The sequence below is a fragment of the Scyliorhinus torazame genome, chromosome 26, assembly GCF_047496885.1.
Source record: "Scyliorhinus torazame isolate Kashiwa2021f chromosome 26, sScyTor2.1, whole genome shotgun sequence".
NCBI classification, from domain to species: Eukaryota; Metazoa; Chordata; class Chondrichthyes; order Carcharhiniformes; family Scyliorhinidae; genus Scyliorhinus; species Scyliorhinus torazame.
The window spans coordinates 40,914,702-40,935,505 of NC_092732.1; the positions used below are offsets into that span (position 1 = coordinate 40,914,702).

The 20,804-nt window shown below is 48.9% G+C and overlaps 1 protein-coding gene across 1 annotated transcript in view; it reads right to left on the reverse strand.

Annotated features, from left to right (window-relative positions):
- Positions 1-20,804, reverse strand: part of LOC140402889 (CUGBP Elav-like family member 3-B) — a 66,600-nt gene that overhangs the window by 30,050 nt on the left and 15,746 nt on the right. Inside the window, exon 5 of the mRNA XM_072490516.1 lies at positions 9,975-10,085. Coding sequence (XP_072346617.1) covers positions 9,975-10,085 — 111 coding nt within the window. The remainder of the gene's footprint in view (positions 1-9,974; positions 10,086-20,804) is intronic.

Consider the following 20,804-nt stretch of genomic DNA (forward strand, 5'->3'; position numbering starts at 1 on the left):
AACCCCCTTTCCATTCACTCCCATTGTACACAATCCCAATGGATCAAACACCTTCCCGTTCACTCCCATTATCCACAATCCCAAAGGATCCAATCTGCTTCCCGTTCACTCCCATTGCACACAATCCCAATGGATCAAACACCTTCCCGTTCACTCCCTGTGTACACAATCCCAATGGATCAAACCCCTTCCCGTTCACTCCCATTGTACACAATCTCAATGGATCAAACCCCTTCCCATTCACTCCCATTGTACACAATCCCAATGGATCAAACCAATTCCCGTTCACTCCCATTGTCCACAATCCCAATGGATCAAACCCCTTCCCGTTCACTCCCATTGTACACAATCCCAATGGATCAAACCCCTTCCCGTTCACTCCCATTGTACACAATCCCAATGGATCAAACACCTTCCCGTTCACTCCAATTGTCCACAATCCCAATTGACACAAACCCTTTCCCATTCACTCCCATTGTCCACAATCCCAATGGATCAAACCCCTTCCCGTTCACTCCCAATATGCACAATCCCAAAGGACACAAACCCCTTCCCATTCACTCCCATTGTACACAATCCCAATGGATCAAACCCTCCCCATTCACTCCCATTGTACACAATCCCAATTGACACAAACCCCTTCCCATTCATTCCCATTGTCCACAATCCCAATGGATCAAACCCCTTCCCATTCACTCCCATTGTACACAATCCCAATGGATCAAACCGCTTCCCATTCACTCCCATTGTACACAATCCCAATGGATCAAACCCCATCCCGTTCACTCCCATTGTACACAATCCCAATGGATCAAACTCCTTCCCATTCACTCCCATTGTCCACAATCCCAATGGACCCAAACCCCTTCCCATTCACTCCCATTATCCACAATCCCAATGTATCAAAGCCCTTCCCATTCACTCCCATTGTCCTCAATCCCAATGTATCAAAGCCCTTCCCATTCACTCCCATTATCCACAATCCCAATGGATCAAACCCCATCCCGATCACTCCCATTGTACACAATCCCAATGGATCAAACCCCATCCCGTTCACTCCCATTGTACACAATCCCAATGGATCGAACCCCTTCCCATTCACTCCCATTGTACACAATCCCAATGGATCAAACCCCTTCCCGTTCACTCCCATTGTCCACAATACCAATGGACCCAAACCCCTTCCCACTCACTCCCATTGTCCACAATCTCAATGGACCCAAACCCCTTCCCATTCACTCCCATTGTCCACAATCCCAATGTATCAAAGCCCTTCCCATTCACTCCCATTATCCACAATCCCAATGGATCAAACCCCATCCCGATCACTCCCATTGTACACAATCCCAATGGATCAAACCCCTTCCCGTTCACTCCCATTGTACACAATCCCAATGGATCCAATCTCCTTCCCATTCACTCCCATTGTACACAATCCCAATGGATCAAACCCCCTTTCCCTTCACTCCCATTGTACACAATCCCAATGGATGAAACCCCCTTTCCGTTCACTCCCATTGTACACAATCCCAATGGACCAAACTCCTTCCCATTCACTCCCATTGTACACAATCCCAATTGACCCAAACCCCTTCCCGTTCACTCCCATTGCACACAATCCCAATGGATCAAACACCTTCCCGTTCACTCCCTGTGTACACAATCCCAATGGATCAAACCCCTTCCCGTTCACTCCCATTGTACACAATCCCAATGGACCCAAAACCCTCCCCATTCACTCCCATTATCCACAATCCCAATGGATCAAACTCCATCCCCATCACTCCCATTGTACACAATCCCAATGGACCCAAACCCCTTCCCATTCACTGGAAACAATCCCAATGGAGCCAAACCCCTTCTCATTCACTGTGCACAATCCCAATGGACCCAAACCCCTTCCCATTCACTGTACACAATCCCAATGGATCAAACCCCCTCCCCATTCACTGTACACAATCCCAATGGACCCAAACCCCTTACAATTCACTGTGCACAATCCCAATGGACGCAAACCCCCTCCCCATTCACTGTACGCAATCCCAATGGATCAAACACCCTCCCCATTCACTGTAACCAATCCCAATGGACCTAAAAACCTTCTCATTCACTGTGAACAATCCCAATGGAGTCAAACCCCGTCCCATTCACTGTACACAATCCCAATGGACCCAAACCCCTTCCCATTCACTGTACACAATCCCAATGGACCCAAACCCCTTCCCATTCACTGTACACAATCCCAATGGAGTCAAACCCCTTCCCATTCACTGTGCACAATCCCAATGGACCCAAACCCCTTCCCATTCACTGTACACAATCCCAATGGATCAAGCCCCCTCCCCATTCACTGTACACAATCCCAATGGAGCCAACCCGCTTCCCATTCACTGTACACAATCCCAATGGATCAAACCCCCTCCCCATTCATTGTACACAATCCCAATGGGCCCAAACCCCTTCCCATTCTCTGTACACAATCCCAATGGACCCAAACGCCTTCTGATTCACTGTGCACAACCCAATGGAGCCAAACCGCTTCCCATTCACTGTACACAATCCCAATGGATCAAACCCCCTCCCCATTCATTGTACACAATCCCAATGGACCCAAACCCCTTCCCATTCTCTGTACACAATCCCAATGGACCCAAACCCCTTACAATTCACTGTGCACAATCCCAATGGACGCAAACCCCCTCCCCATTCACTGTACGCAATCCCAATGGATCAAACACCCTCCCCATTCACTGTAACCAATCCCAATGGACCCAAACCCCTTCCCATTCTCTGTACACAATCCCAATGGACCCAAACGCCTTCTCATTCACTGTGCACAACCCAATGGACACAAACCCCCTCCCCATTAACTGTACACAATCCCAATGGACCCAAACCCCTTCCCATTCACTGTCCACAATCCCAATGGAGCCAAACCCCTTCCCATTCACTGTGCACAATCCCAATGGACCCAAACCCCTTCCCATTCACTGTACACAATCCCAATGGACCCAAACCCCTTCCCATTCACTGTGCACAATCCCAATGGATCAAACCCCCTCCACATTCACTGTACACAATCCCAATGGACCCAAACCCCTTCCCATTCACTGTACACAATCCCAATGGACCCAAACCCCTTCCCATTCACTGTGCACAACCCAATGGACACAAACCCCTTCCCATTTACTGTACACAATCCCAATGGACCCAAACCCCTTACAATTCACTGTGCACAATCCCAATGGATCAAACTCCCTCCCCATTCACTGTACACAATCCCAATGGACCCAAACCCCTTACAATTCACTGTGCACAATCCCAATGGATTCAAACCCCTTCCCATTCACTGTACACAATCCCAATGGATTGAACCCCCTCCCCATTCACTGTACACAATCCCAATGGACCCGGACCCTTTCCCATTGAGTGTACACAATCCCAATGGATCAAACCCCCTCCCAATTGACTCCCACTGTACACAATCCCAATGGACCCAAACCCCTTCCCATTCACTATACACAATTCCAATGGCCCCAAACCCCTTCCCATTCACTGTACACAATCCCAATGGACCCAAACCCCTTCCCATTCATTGTACACAATCCCAATGGATCCAAACCCCTTCCCATTCACTATACACAATTCCAATGGCCCCAAACCCCTTCCCATTCACTGTACACAATCCCAATGGACCCAAACCCCTTCCCATTCATTGTACACAATCCCAATGGATCCAAACCCCTTCCCATTCACTATACACAATTCCAATGGCCCCAAACCCCTTCCCATTCACTGTACACAATCCCAATGGAGCCAAACCCCTTCCCATTCACTGTACACAATCCCAATGGATCCAAACCCCTTCCCATTCACTGTACACAATCCCAATCGACCCAAACCCCTTCCCATTTACTGTACACAATCCCAATGGACCCAAACCACTTCCCATTCACTGTACACAATCTCAATGGACCCAAACCCCTTTCCATTCACTTACACAATTCCGATGGCCCCAAACCCCTTCCCATTCACTGTACACAATCCCAATGGAGCCAAACCCCTTCCCATTCACTGTACACAATCCCAATGGACCCAAACCACTTCCCATTCACTGTACACAATCCCAATGGATCAAACCCCTTCCCATTCACTCCCATTGTACACAATCCCAATGGATCAAACCCCACCCCATTCACTCCCATGTAACACAATCCCAATGGATCAAACCCCTTCCCGTTCACTCCCATTATACACAATCCAAATGGACCCAAACCCCTTCCCATTCACTCCCACTGTACACAATCCCAATGGATCAAACTCCTTCCCTTTCACTCCCATTGTCCTCAATCCCAATGGATGGATCAAAGCCCTTCCCGTTCACTCCCATAGTCCACAAACCCAATGGATCAAACCCCATCCCGTTCACTCCCATTGTACACAATCCCAAAGGATGAAACCCCCTTCCCGTTCACTCCCATTGTACACAATCCCAATGGATCAAACTCCTTCCCATTCACTCCCATTGTACACAATCCCAATTGACCCAATCCCCTTCCCGTTCACTCCCATTGCACACAATCCCAATGGATCAAACACCTTCCCGTTCACTCCCTGTGTACACAATCCCAATGATTCAAACCCCTTCCAGTTCACTCCCATTGTACACAATCCCAATGGACCCAAAACCCTCCCCATTCACTCCCATTATCCACAATCCCAATGGATCAAACTCCATCCCCATCACTCCCATTGTACACAATCCCAATGGATCAAACCCCTTCCCATTCATTCCCATTGTCCACAATCCCAATGGATCAAACCCCTTCCCGTTCACTCCCAATTGTACACAATCCCAATGGATCAAACCCCTTCCCGTTCACTCCCATTGTCCACAATCCCAATGGACCCAAACCCCTTCCCATTCACTCCCATTGTTCACAATCCCAATGGATCAAACCCCCTTTCCATTCACTCCCATTGTACACAATCCCAATGGATCAAACACCTTCCCGTTCACTCCCATTATCCACAATCCCAAAGGATCCAATCTGCTTCCCATTCACTTCCATTGCACACAATCTCAATGGATCAAACCCCTTCCCATTCACTCCCATTGTACACAATCCCAATGGATCAAACCAATTCCCGTTCACTCCCATTGTACACAATCACAATGGATCAAACACCTTCCCGTTCACTCCAATTGTCCACAATCCCAATTGACACAAACCCCTTCCCATTCACTCTCATTGTCCACAATCCCAATGGATCAAACCCCTTCCCGTTCACTCCCAATATGCACAATCCCAATGGACACAAACCCCTTCCCATTCACTCCCATTGTACACAATCCCAATGCATCAAACCCTCCCCATTCACTCCCATTGTACACAATCCCAATTGACACAAACCCCTTCCCATTCACTCCCATTGTCCACAATCCCAATGGATCAAACCCCTTCCCATTCACTCCCATTGTACACAATCCCAAAGGATCAAACCCCTTCCCATTCACTCCCATTGTACACAATCCCAATGGATCAAACCCCTTCCCATTCACTCCCATTGTACACAATCCCAATGGATCAAACCCCTTCCCATTCACTCCCATTGTCCACAATCCCAATGGACCCAAACCCCTTCCCATTCACTCCCATTATCCACAATCCCAATGGATCAAACCCCTTCCCATTCATTCCCATTGTCCACAATCCCAATGGATCAAACCCCTTCCCGTTCACTCCCAATTGTACACAATCCCAATGGATCAAACCCCTTCCCGTTCACTCCCATTGTCCACAATCCCAATGGACCCAAACCCCTTCCCATTCACTCCCATTGTTCACAATCCCAATGGATCAAACCCCCTTTCCATTCACTCCCATTGTACACAATCCCAATGGATCAAACACCTTCCCGTTCACTCCCATTATCCACAATCCCAAAGGATCCAATCTGCTTCCCATTCACTTCCATTGCACACAATCTCAATGGATCAAACCCCTTCCCATTCACTCCCATTGTACACAATCCCAATTGACACAAACCCCTTCCCATTCACTCCCATTGTCCACAATCCCAATGGATCAAATCCCTTCCCATTCACTCCCATTGTACACAATCCCAATGGATCAAACCCCTTCCCATTCACTCCCATTGTACACAATCCCAATGGATCAAACCCCTTCCCATTCACTCCCATTGTACACAATCCCAATGGATCAAACCCCTTCCCATTCACTCCCATTGTCCACAATCCCAATGGACCCAAACCCCTTCCCATTCACTCCCATTATCCACAATCCCAATGTATCAAAGCCCTTCCCATTCACTCCCATTGTCCTCAATCCCAATGTATCAAAGCCCTTCCCATTCACTCCCATTATCCACAATCCCAATGGATCAAACCCCATCCCGATCACTCCCATTGTACACAATCCCAATGGATCAAACCCCATCACGTTCACTCCCATTGTATACAATCCCAATGGATCGAACCCCTTCCCATTCACTCCCATTGTACACAATCGCAATGGATCAAACCCCTTCCCGTTCACTCCCATTGTCCACAATCCCAATGGACCCAAACCCCTTCCCACTCACTCCCATTGTCCACAATCTCAATGGACCCAAACCCCTTCCCATTCACTCCCATTGTCCACAATCCCAATGTATCAAAGCCCTTCCCATTCACTCCCATTATCCACAATCCCAATGGATCAAACCCCATCCAGATCACTCCCATTGTACACAATCCCAATGGATCAAACCCCTTCCCGTTCACTCCCATTGTACACAATCCCAATGGATCCAATCTCCTTCCCATTCACTCCCATTGTACACAATCCCAATGGATCAAACCCCCTTTCCCTTCACTCCCATTGTACACAATCCCAATGGATGAAACCCCATTCCCGTTCACTCCCATTGTACACAATCCCAATGGATCAAACTCCTTCCCATTCACTCCCATTGTGCACAATCCCAATTGACCCAAACCCCTTCCCGTTCACTCCCATTGCACACAATCCCATTGGATCAAACACCTTCCCGTTCACTCCCTGTGTACACAATCCCAATGGATCAAACCCCTTCCCGTTCACTCCCATTGTACACAATCCCAATGAACCCAAAACCCTCCCCATTCACTCCCATTATCCACAATCCCAATGGATCAAACTCCATCCCCATCACTCCCATTGTACACAATCCCAATGGATCAAACCCCTTCCCATTCATTCCCATTGTCCACAATCCCAATGGATCAAACCCCTTCCCGTTCACTCCCATTGTTCACAATCCCAATGGATCAAACCCGTTCCCATTCACTCCCATTGTACACAATCCCAATGGATCAAACCCCTTCCCGTTCACTCCCATTGTCCACAATCCCAATGGATCAAACCCCTTCCCATTCACTCCCATTGTACACTATCCCAATGGACCCAAACCCCTTCCCATTCACTCCCATTGTTCACAATCCCAATGGACCCAAACCCCCTTTCCATTCACTCCCATTGTACACAATCCCAATGGATCAAACACCTTCCCGTTCACTCCCATTATCCACAATCCCAAAGGATCCAATCTGCTTCCCATTCACTTCCATTGTACACAATCTCAATGGATCAAACCCCTTCCCATTCACTCCCATTGTACACAATCCCAATGGATCAAACCCCTTCCCGTTCACTCCCATTGTCCACAATCCCAATGGATCAAACACCTTCCCGTTCACTCCAATTGTCCACAATCCCAATTGACACAAACCCCTTCCCATTCACTCCCATTGTCCACAATCCCAATGGATCAAACCCCTTCCCGTTCACTCCCAATATACACAATCCCAATGGACACAAACCCCTTCCCATTCACTCCCATTGTACACAATCCCAATGGATCAAACCCTCCCCATTCACTCCCATTGTACACAATCCCAATTGACACAAACCCCTTCCCATTCACTCCCATTGTCCACAATCCCAATGGATCAAACCCCTTCCCATTCACTCCCATTGTACACAATCCCAATGGATCAAACCCCTTCCCATTCACTCCCATTGTACACAATCCCAATGGATCAAACCCCATCCCGTTCACTCCCATTGTACACAATCCCAATGGATCAAACCCCTTCCCATTCACTCCCATTGTCCACAATCCCAATGGACCCAAACCCCTTCCCATTCACTCCCATTATCCACAATCCCAATGTATCAAAGCCCTTCCCATTCACTCCCATTATCCTCAATCCCAATGTATCAAAGCCCTTCCCATTCACTCCCATTATCCACAATCCCAATGGATCAAACCCCATCCCGATCACTCCCATTGTACACAATCACAATGGATCAAACCCCATCCCGTTCACTCCCATTGTACACAATCCCAATGGATCGAACCCCTTCCCATTCACTCCCATTGTACACAATCCCAATGGATCAAACCCCTTCCCGTTCACTCCCATTGTCCACAATCCCAATGGACCCAAACCCCTTCCCACTCACTCCCATTGTCCACAATCTCAATGGACCCAAACCCCTTCCCATTCACTCCCATTGTCCACAATCCCAATGTATCAAAGCCCTTCCCATTCACTCCCATTATCCACGATCTCAATGGATCAAACCCCATCCCGATCACTCCCATTGTACACAATCCCAATGGATCAAACCCCTTCCCGTTTACTCCCATTGTACACAATCCCAATGGATCCAATCTCCTTCCCATTCACTCCCATTGTACACAATCCCAATGGATCAAACCCCCTTTCCCTTCACTCCAATTGTACACAATCCCAATGGATCAAACCCCTTCCCGTTCACTCCCACTATCCACAATCCCAATGGATCCAAGCTTCTTCCCATTCACTTCCATTGTACACAATCTCAATGGATCAAAACCCTTCCCATTCACTCCCATTGTACACAATCCCAATGGATCAAACACCTTCCCGTTCACTCCCATTGTACACAATCCCAATGGATCAAACCCCTTCCCATTCACTCCCATTGTCCACAATCCCAATGGATCAAACCCCATCCCGTTCACTCCCATTGTACACAATCCCAATGGATGAAACCCCCTTCCCACTCACTCCCATTGTACACAATCCCAATGGATCACATCCCCTTCCCAATCACTCCCATTGTCCACAATCCCAATGGACCCAAACCTCTTCCCGTTCACTCCCACTGTACACAATCACAATGGATCAAACCACTTCCCGTTCACTCCCACTGTACACAATCCCAATGGATCAAACCCCTTCCCATTCACTCCCATTGTACACAATCCCAGTGGATCAAACCCCTTCCCGTTCACTCCCACTGTACACAATCCCAATGGATCAAACCCCTTCCCGTTCACTCCCATTGTACACAATCCCAATGGATCAAACCCCTTCCCATTCACTCCCATTGTACACAATCCCAGTGGATCAAACCCCTTCCCGTTCACTCCCACTGTACACAATCCCAATGGATCAAACCCCTTCCCGTTCACTCCCATTGTACACAATCACAATGGATCAAACCCCTTCCCGTTCACTCCCACTGTACACAATCCCAATGGACCCAAACCCCTTCCCATTCACTCCCATTGTACACAATCCCAATGGATCAAACCCCTTCCCTTCACTCCCATTGTCCACAATCCCAATGGATCGAACCCCTTCCCATTCACTCCCATTGTACACAATCCAAATGGATCAAACCCCTTCCCGTTCACTCCCACTGTACACAATCCCAATGGATCAAACCCCTTCCCATTCACTCCCATTGTACACAATCCCAATGGATGGAACCCCATTTCCCACTCATTCCCAATCTCCCTGGGCCAGTTACCCATTCACCGATGAAATGAAAAATGTTGTCTTTTCTAAATTTCAATCCACCAATATGAATGGTTGACGCAAAGCTGGACAGTGCAGGTAGGGTCAAAGAGAAAAGCTTAACAATGTATAGCCTCACCCCGTAGCTACTGCTGTCGGCTGGGCAGTGAACAGTGACGGCCCCATTGCTCACATAGTCCACAGCCTGGACTGCTCCGACCTCAATGCTGCTGGTGTGTGATCCAGGCGCCTTGGAGGAAGAGAAAACGGGGACAAATGTCAATCGCAAATAAAGGAAATATCCCCCCACATTCCTCTTCCCTTCGGACATCCGCTTCCTCAGCCTTGTGTCTGGCTTGGCTCAGCCTGGAAGACACGTGTGTGACCTCCTCTCCAAAACCCAAGCACAGGTTTCAAGCCAGCACTCCCAGTGTTAGCAGTGAGTGAGCGCTGCACTGTCGGAGGGATTGTCTTCCAGGTAGCATATTCAACCACTGCCCCGGCTGACTGTACAGTGGCTGCCAGAGATCCCACTGCCACTATTACAGGAGCAAAAATGTCACTCCTTCCCGTTCTCTCCCATTCTCCACAATCCCAATGGATCAAATCCCTTCCCATTCACTCCCACTGTACACAATCCCAATGGACCCAAACCCCTTCCCGTTCACTCCCATTGTGCACAATCCCAAAGGAGCTAAACCCCTTCCCGTTCACTCCCAATATACACAATCCCAATGGACACAAACCCCTTCCCATTCACTCCCATTATACACAATCCCAATGGATCAAACCCTCCCCATTCACTCCCATTGTGCACAATCCAAATGGATCAAGCCCCTTCCCGTTCACTCCCATTGTACACAATCCCAATGGATCAAACCCCTTCCCATTCACTCCCACTGTACACAATCCTAATGGACCCAAACCGCTTCCCGTTCACTCCCAATATACACAATCCAAATGGACCCAAACCCCTTCCCGTTCACTCTCATTGTACACAATCCCAATGGACCCAAAACCCTCCCCATTCACTCCCATTGTCCACAATCCAAATGGACCCAAACCCCTTCCCGTTCACTCTCATTGTACACAATCCCAATGGACCCAAAACCCTCCCCATTCACTCCCATTGTCCACAATCCCAATGGACCCAAACCCCTTCCCGTTCACTCCCATTGTACACAATCCCAATGGGCCCAAACCCATTCCCGTTCACTCCCATTGTACACAATTCCAATGGATCAAACCCCTTCCCATTCACTCCCATTGTACCCAATCCCAATGGATCAAACCCCTTCCCGTTCACTCCCATTGTCCACAATCCCAATGGATCAAACCCATTCCCATTCACTCCCATTGTACACAATCCCAATGGATCAAACCCCTTCCCGTTCACTCCCATTGTACACAATCCCAATGGATCAAACCCCTTCCCATTCACTCCCGCTGTACACAATCCCAATGGATCAAACCCCTTCCCGTTCACTCCCATTGTACACAATCCCAATGGATCAAACCCTTTCCCATTCACTCCCATTGTACACAATCCCAATGGATCAAACCCTTTCCCATTCACTCCCATTGTACACAATCCCAATGGATCAAACCCGTTCCCATTCACTCCCATTGTACACAATCCCAATGGATCAAACCCCTTCCCGTTCACTCCCATTGTACACAATCCCAATGGACCCAAACCCCTTCCCATTCACTCCCATTGTACACAATCCCAATGGACCCAAACCCCTTCCCGTTCACTCCCATTGTACACAATCCCAATGGATCAAACCCCTTCCCGTTCACTCCCATTGTACACAATCCCAATGGATCAAACCCCTTCCCGTTCACTCCCATTGCACACAATCCCAATGGATCAAACCCCTTCCCGTTCACTCCCATTGTACACAATCCCAATGGATCAAACCCCTTCCCGTTCACTCCCATTGTACACAATCCCAATGGATCAAACCCCTTCCCGTTCACTCCCATTGTACACAATCCCAATGGATCAAACCCTTTCCCGTTCACTCCCATTGTACACAATCCCAATGGACCCAAACCCCTTCCCATTCACTCCCATTGTACACAATCCCAATGGATCAAACCCCTTCCCGTTCACTCCCATTGTACACAATCCCAATGGATCAAACCCCTTCCCGTTCACTCCCATTGTACACAATCCCAATGGATCAAACCCTTTCCCGTTCACTCCCATTGTACACAATCCCAATGGACCCAAACCCCTTCCCATTCACTCCCGCTGTACACAATCCCAATGGATCAAACCCCTTTCCCGTTCACTCCCATTGTACACAATCCCAATGGACCCAAACCCCTTCCCGTTCACTCCCATTGTACACAATCCCAATGGATCAAACCCCTTCCCGTTCACTCCCATTGTACACAATCCCAATGGATCAAACCCCTTCTCGTTCACTCCCATTGTACACAATCCCAATGGATCAAACCCCTTCCCATTCACTCCCATTGTACACAATCCCAATGGACCCAAACCCCTTCCCGTTCACTCCCATTGTACACAATCCCAATGGATCAAACCCCTTCCCGTTCACTCCCACTGTACACAATCCCAATGGATCAAACCCCTTCCCGTTCACTCCCATTGTACACAATCCCAATGGATCAAACCCCTTCCCATTCACTCCCATTGTACACAATCCCAATGGACCCAAACCCCTTCCCGTTCACTCCCATTGTACACAATCCCAATGGATCAAACCCCTTCCCGTTCACTCCCACTGTACACAATCCCAATGGACCCAAACCCCTTCCCGTTCACTCCCATTGTACACAATCCCAATGGATCAAACCCCTTCCCGTTCACTCCCATTGTACACAATCCCAATGGATCAAACCCCTTCCCATTCACTCCCGCTGTACACAATCCCAATGGATCAAACCCCTTCCCGTTCACTCCCATTGTACACAATCCCAATGGATCAAACCCCTTCCCGTTCACTCCCATTGTACACAATCCCAATGGATCAAACCCCTTCCCATTCACTCCCATTGTACACAATCCCAATGGACCCAAACCCCTTCCCGTTCACTCCCATTGTACACAATCCCAATGGATCAAACCCCTTCCCGTTCACTCCCATTGTACACAATCCCAATGGATCAAACCCCTTCCCGTTCACTCCCATTGTACACAATCCCAATGGATCAAACCCCTTCCCGTTCACTCCCATTGTACACAATCCCAATGGATCAAACCCCTTCCCGTTCACTCCCATTGTACACAATCCCAATGGATCAAACCCCTTCCCGTTCACTCCCATTGTACACAATCCCAATGGATCAAACCCCTTCCCGTTCACTCCCATTGTACACAATCCCAATGGATCAAACCCCTTCCCGTTCACTCCCATTGTACACAATCCCAATGGATCAAACCCCTTCCCTTTCACTCCCATTGTACACAATCCCAATGGATCAAACCCCTTCCCATTCACTCCCATTGTACACAATCCCAATGGGCCCAAACCCATTCCCGTTCACTCCCATTGTACACAATCCCAATGGATCAAACCCCATCCCGTTCACTCCCACTGTACACAATCCCAATGGACACAAACCCCTTCCCGTTCACTCCCATTGTACACAATCCCAATGGACCCAAAACCCTCCCCATTCACTCCCATTGTCCACAATCCCAATGGACCCAAACCCATTCCCGTTCACTCCCATTGTACACAATCCCAATGGATCAAACCCCTTCCCGTTCACTCCCACTGTACACAATCCCAATGGCTCAAACCCCTTCCCGTTCACCCCCATTGTACACAATCCCAATGGATCAAACCCCTTCCCATTCACTCCCATTGTACACAATCCCAATGGATCAAACCCCTTCCCGTTCACACCCATTGTACACAATCCCAATGGATCAAACCCCTTCCCGTTCACTCCCACTGTACACAATCCCAATGGCTCAAACCCCTTCCCGTTCACCCCCATTGTACACAATCCCAATGGATCAAACCCCTTCCCATTCACTCCCATTGTACACAATCCCAATGGACCCAAACCCCTTCCCGTTCACTCCCTTTGTACACAATCCCAATGGATAAAACCCCTTCCCGTTCACTCCCATTGTCCACATTCCCAATGGATCCAACCCCTTCCCATTCACTCCCATTGTACACAATCCCAATGGATCAAACCCCTTCCTGTTCACACCCATTGTACACAATCCCAATGGATCAAACCCCTTCCCGATCACTCCCATTGTCCACATTCCCAATGGATCCAACCCCTTCCCATTCACTCCCATTGTACACAATCCCAATGGATCAAATCCCTTCCCGTTCACTCCCACTGTACACAATCTCAATGGATCAAACCCCTTCCCGATCACTCCCATTGTACACAATCCCAATGGATCAAACCCCTTCCCGTTCACTCCCACTGTGCACAATCCCAATGGATGAAACCCTTTCCCGTTCACTCCCATTGTACACAATCCCAATGGATCAAACCCCTTCCCATTCACTCCCATTGTACACAATCCCAATGGACCCAAACCCCTTCCCGTTCACTCCCATTGTACACAATCCCAATGGATCAAACCCCTTCCCGTTCACTCCCATTGTACACAATCCCAATGGATCAAACCCCTTCCCGTTCACTCCCATTGTACACAATCCCAATGGATCAAACCCCTTCCCGTTCACTCCCATTGTACACAATCCCAATGGATCAAACCCCTTCCCGTTCACTCCCATTGTACACAATCCCAATGGATCAAACCCCTTCCCGTTCACTCCCATTGTACACAATCCCAATGGATCAAACCCCTTCCCGCTCACTCCCATTGTACACAATCCCAATGGATCAAACCCCTTCCCGTTCACTCCCATTGTACACAATCCCAATGGATCAAACCCCTTCCCATTCACTCCCATTGTACACAATCCCAATGGATCAAACCCCTTCCCATTCACTCCCATTGTACACAATCCCAATGGGCCCAAACCCATTCCCGTTCACTCCCATTGTACACAATCCCAATGGATCAAACCCCATCCCGTTCACTCCCACTGTACACAATCCCAATGGACACAAACCCCTTCCCGTTCACTCCCATTGTACACAATCCCAATGGACCCAAAACCCTCCCCATTCACTCCCATTGTCCACAATCCCAATGGACCCAAACCCATTCCCGTTCACTCCCATTGTACACAATCCCAATGGATCAAACCCCTTCCCGTTCACTCCCACTGTACACAATCCCAATGGCTCAAACCCCTTCCCGTTCACCCCCATTGTACACAATCCCAATGGATCAAACCCCTTCCCATTCACTCCCATTGTACACAATCCCAATGGATCAAACCCCTTCCCGTTCACACCCATTGTACACAATCCCAATGGATCAAACCCCTTCCCGTTCACTCCCACTGTACACAATCCCAATGGATCAAACCCCTTCCCGTTCACTCCCATTGTACACAATCCCAATGGATCAAACACCTTCCCGTTCACTCCCATTGTACACAATCCCAATGGATCAAACCCCTTCCCATTCACTCCCATTGTACACAATCCCAATGGATCAAACCCCTTCCCATTCACTCCCATTGTACACAATCCCAATGGGCCCAAACCCATTCCCGTTCACTCCCATTGTACACAATCCCAATGGATCAAACCCCATCCCGTTCACTCCCACTGTACACAATCCCAATGGACACAAACCCCTTCCCGTTCACTCCCATTGTACACAATCCCAATGGACCCAAAACCCTCCCCATTCACTCGCATTGTCCACAATCCCAATGGACCCAAACCCATTCCCGTTCACACCCATTGTACACAATCCCAATGGATCAAACCCCTTCCCGTTCACTCCCACTCTACACAATCCCAATGGCTCAAACCCCTTCCCGTTCACCCCCATTGTACACAATCCCAATGGATCAAACCCCTTCCCATTCACTCCCATTGTACACAATCCCAATGGATCAAACCCCTTCCCGTTCACACCCATTGTACACAATCCCAATGGATCAAACCCCTTCCCGTTCACTCCCACTGTACACAATCCCAATGGCTCAAACCCCTTCCCGTTCACCCCCATTGTACACAATCCCAATGGATCAAACCCCTTCCCATTCACTCCCATTGTACACAATCCCAATGGACCCAAACCCCTTCCCGTTCACTCCCTTTGTACACAATCCCAATGGATAAAACCCCTTCCCGTTCACTCCCATTGTCCACATTCCCAATGGATCCAACCCCTTCCCATTCACTCCCATTGTACACAATCCCAATGGATCAAACCCCTTCCTGTTCACACCCATTGTACACAATCCCAATGGATCAAACCCCTTCCCGATCACTCCCATTGTCCACATTCCCAATGGATCCAACCCCTTCCCATTCACTCCCATTGTACACAATCCCAATGGATCAAACCCCTTCCCGTTCACTCCCATTGTACACAATCCCAATGGATCAAATCCCTTCCCGTTCACTCCCACTGTACACAATCTCAATGGATCAAACCCCTTCCCGATCACTCCCATTGTACACAATCCCAATGGATCAAACCCCTTCCCGTTCACTCCCACTGTGCACAATCCCAATGGATGAAACCCCTTCCCGTTCACTCCCATTGTACACAATCCCAATGGATCAAACCCTTTCCCATTCACTCCCATTGTACACAATCCCAATGGATCAAACCCTTTCCCATTCACTCCCATTGTACACAATCCCAATGGATCAAACCCGTTCCCATTCACTCCCATTGTACACAATCCCAATGGATCAAACCCCTTCCCGTTCACTCCCATTGTACACAATCCCAATGGACCCAAACCCCTTCCCATTCACTCCCATTGTACACAATCCCAATGGACCCAAACCCCTTCCCGTTCACTCCCATTGTACACAATCCCAATGGATCAAACCCCTTCCCGTTCACTCCCATTGTACACAATCCCAATGGATCAAACCCCTTCCCGTTCACTCCCATTGCACACAATCCCAATGGATCAAACCCCTTCCCGTTCACTCCCATTGTACACAATCCCAATGGATCAAACCCCTTCCCGTTCACTCCCATTGTACACAATCCCAATGGATCAAACCCCTTCCCGTTCACTCCCATTGTACACAATCCCAATGGATCAAACCCTTTCCCGTTCACTCCCATTGTACACAATCCCAATGGACCCAAACCCCTTCCCATTCACTCCCATTGTACACAATCCCAATGGATCAAACCCCTTCCCGTTCACTCCCATTGTACACAATCCCAATGGATCAAACCCCTTCCCGTTCACTCCCATTGTACACAATCCCAATGGATCAAACCCTTTCCCGTTCACTCCCATTGTACACAATCCCAATGGACCTAAACCCCTTCCCATTCACTCCCGCTGTACACAATCCCAATGGATCAAACCCCTTTCCCGTTCACTCCCATTGTACACAATCCCAATGGACCCAAACCCCTTCCCGTTCACTCCCATTGTACACAATCCCAATGGATCAAACCCCTTCCCGTTCACTCCCATTGTACACAATCCCAATGGATCAAACCCCTTCCCGTTCACTCCCATTGTACACAATCCCAATGGATCAAACCCCTTCCCATTCACTCCCATTGTACACAATCCCAATGGACCCAAACCCCTTCCCGTTCACTCCCATTGTACACAATCCCAATGGATCAAACCCCTTCCCGTTCACTCCCACTGTACACAATCCCAATGGATCAAACCCCTTCCCGTTCACTCCCATTGTACACAATCCCAATGGATCAAACCCCTTCCCATTCACTCCCATTGTACACAATCCCAATGGACCCAAACCCCTTCCCGTTCACTCCCATTGTACACAATCCCAATGGATCAAACCCCTTCCCGTTCACTCCCACTGTACACAATCCCAATGGACCCAAACCCCTTCCCGTTCACTCCCATTGTACACAATCCCAATGGATCAAACCCCTTCCCGTTCACTCCCATTGTACACAATCCCAATGGATCAAACCCCTTCCCATTCACTCCCGCTGTACACAATCCCAATGGATCAAACCCCTTCCCGTTCACTCCCATTGTACACAATCCCAATGGATCAAACCCCTTCCCGTTCACTCCCATTGTACACAATCCCAATGGATCAAACCCCTTCCCATTCACTCCCATTGTACACAATCCCAATGGACCCAAACCCCTTCCCGTTCACTCCCATTGTACACAATCCCAATGGATCAAACCCCTTCCCGTTCACTCCCATTGTACACAATCCCAATGGATCAAACCCCTTCCCGTTCACTCCCATTGTACACAATCCCAATGGATCAAACCCCTTCCAGTTCACTCCCATTGTACACAATCCCAATGGATCAAACCCCTTCCCGTTCACTCCCATTGTACACAATCCCAATGGATCAAACCCCTTCCCGTTCACTCCCATTGTACACAATCCCAATGGATCAAACCCCTTCCCGTTCACTCCCATTGTACACAATCCCAATGGATCAAACCCCTTCCCATTCACTCCCATTGTACACAATCCCAATGGATCAAACCCCTTCCCATTCACTCCCATTGTACACAATCCCAATGGATCAAACCCCTTCCCATTCACTCCCATTGTACACAATCCCAATGGGCCCAAACCCATTCCCGTTCACTCCCATTGTACACAATCCCAATGGATCAAACCCCATCCCGTTCACTCCCACTGTACACAATCCCAATGGACCCAAAACCCTCCCCATTCACTCCCATTGTCCACAATCCCAATGGACCCAAACCCATTCCCGTTCACTCCCATTGTACACAATCCCAATGGATCAAACCCCTTCCCGTTCACTCCCACTGTACACAATCCCAATGGCTCAAACCCCTTCCCGTTCACCCCCATTGTACACAATCCCAATGGATCAAACCCCTTCCCGTTCACCCCCATTGTACACAATCCCAATGGATCAAACCCCTTCCCGTTCACACCCATTGTACACAATCCCAATGGATCAAACCCCTTCCCGTTCACTCCCATTGTACACAATCCCAATGGTTCAAACCCCTTCCCGTTCACCCCCATTGTACACAATCCCAATGGATCAAACCCCTTCCCATTCACTCCCATTGTACACAATCCCAATGGACCCAAACCCCTTCCCATTCACTCCCATTGTACACAATCCCAATGGACCCAAACCCCTTCCCGTTCACTCCCTTTGTACACAATCCCAATGGATAAAACCCCTTCCCGTTCACTCCCATTGTCCACATTCCCAATGGATCCAACCCCTTCCCATTCACTCCCATTGTACACAATCCCAATGGATCAAACCCCTTCCTGTTCACACCCATTGTACACAATCCCAATGGATCAAACCCCTTCCCGATCACTCCCATTGTCCACATTCCCAATGGATCCAACCCCTTCCCATTCACTCCCATTGTACACAATCCCAATGGATCAAATCCCTTCCCGTTCACTCCCACTGTACACAATCTCAATGGATCAAACCCCTTCCCGATCACTCCCATTGTACACAATCCCAATGGATCAAACCCCTTCCCGTTCACTCCCACTGTGCACAATCCCAATGGATGAAACCCTTTCCCGTTCACTCCCATTGTACACAATCCCAATGGATCAAACCCCTTCCCATTCACTCCCATTGTACACAATCCCAATGGACCCAAACCCCTTCCCGTTCACTCCCATTGTACACAATCCCAATGGATCAAACCCCTTCCCGTTCACTCCCATTGTACACAATCCCAATGGATCAAACCCCTTCCCGTTCACTCCCATTGTACACAATCCCAATGGATCAAACCCCTTCCCGTTCACTCCCATTGTACACAATCCCAATGGATCAAACCCCTTCCCGTTCACTCCCATTGTACACAATCCCAATGGATCAAACCCCTTCCCGTTCACTCCCATTGTACACAATCCCAGTGGATCAAACCCCTTCCCGTTCACTCCCATTGTACACAATCCCAATGGATCAAACCCCTTCCCGTTCACTCCCATTGTACACAATCCCAATGGATCAAACCCCTTCCCATTCACTCCCATTGTACACAATCCCAATGGATCAAACCCCTTCCCATTCACTCCCATTGTACACAATCCCAATGGGCCCAAACCCATTCCCGTTCACTCCCATTGTACACAATCCCAATGGATCAAACCCCATCCCGTTCACTCCCACTGTACACAATCCCAATGGACACAAACCCCTTCCCGTTCACTCCCATTGTACACAATCCCAATGGACCCAAAACCCTCCCCATTCACTCCCATTGTCCACAATCCCAATGGACCCAAACCCATTCCCGTTCACTCCCATTGTACACAATCCCAATGGATCAAACCCCTTCCCGTTCACTCCCACTGTACACAATCCCAATGGCTCAAACCCCTTCCCGTTCACCCCCATTGTACACAATCCCAATGGATCAAACCCCTTCCCATTCACTCCCATTGTACACAATCCCAATGGATCAAACCCCTTCCCGTTCACACCCATTGTACACAATCCCAATGGATCAAACCCCTTCCCGTTCACTCCCACTGTACACAATCCCAATGGCTCAAACCCCTTCCCGTTCACCCCCATTGTACACAATCCCAATGGATCAAACCCCTTCCCATTCACTCCCATTGTACACAATCCCAATGGACCCAAACCCCTTCCCGTTCACTCCCTTTGTACACAATCCCAATGGATAAAACCCCTTCCCGTTCACTCCCATTGTCCACATTCCCAATGGATCCAACCCCTTCCCATTCACTCCCATTGTACACAATCCCAATGGATCAAACCCCTTCCTGTTCACACCCATTGTACACAATCCCAATGGATCAAACCCCTTCCCGATCACTCCCGTTGTCCACATTCCCAATGGATCCAACCCCTTCCCATTCACTCCCATTGTACACAATCCCAATGGATCAAACC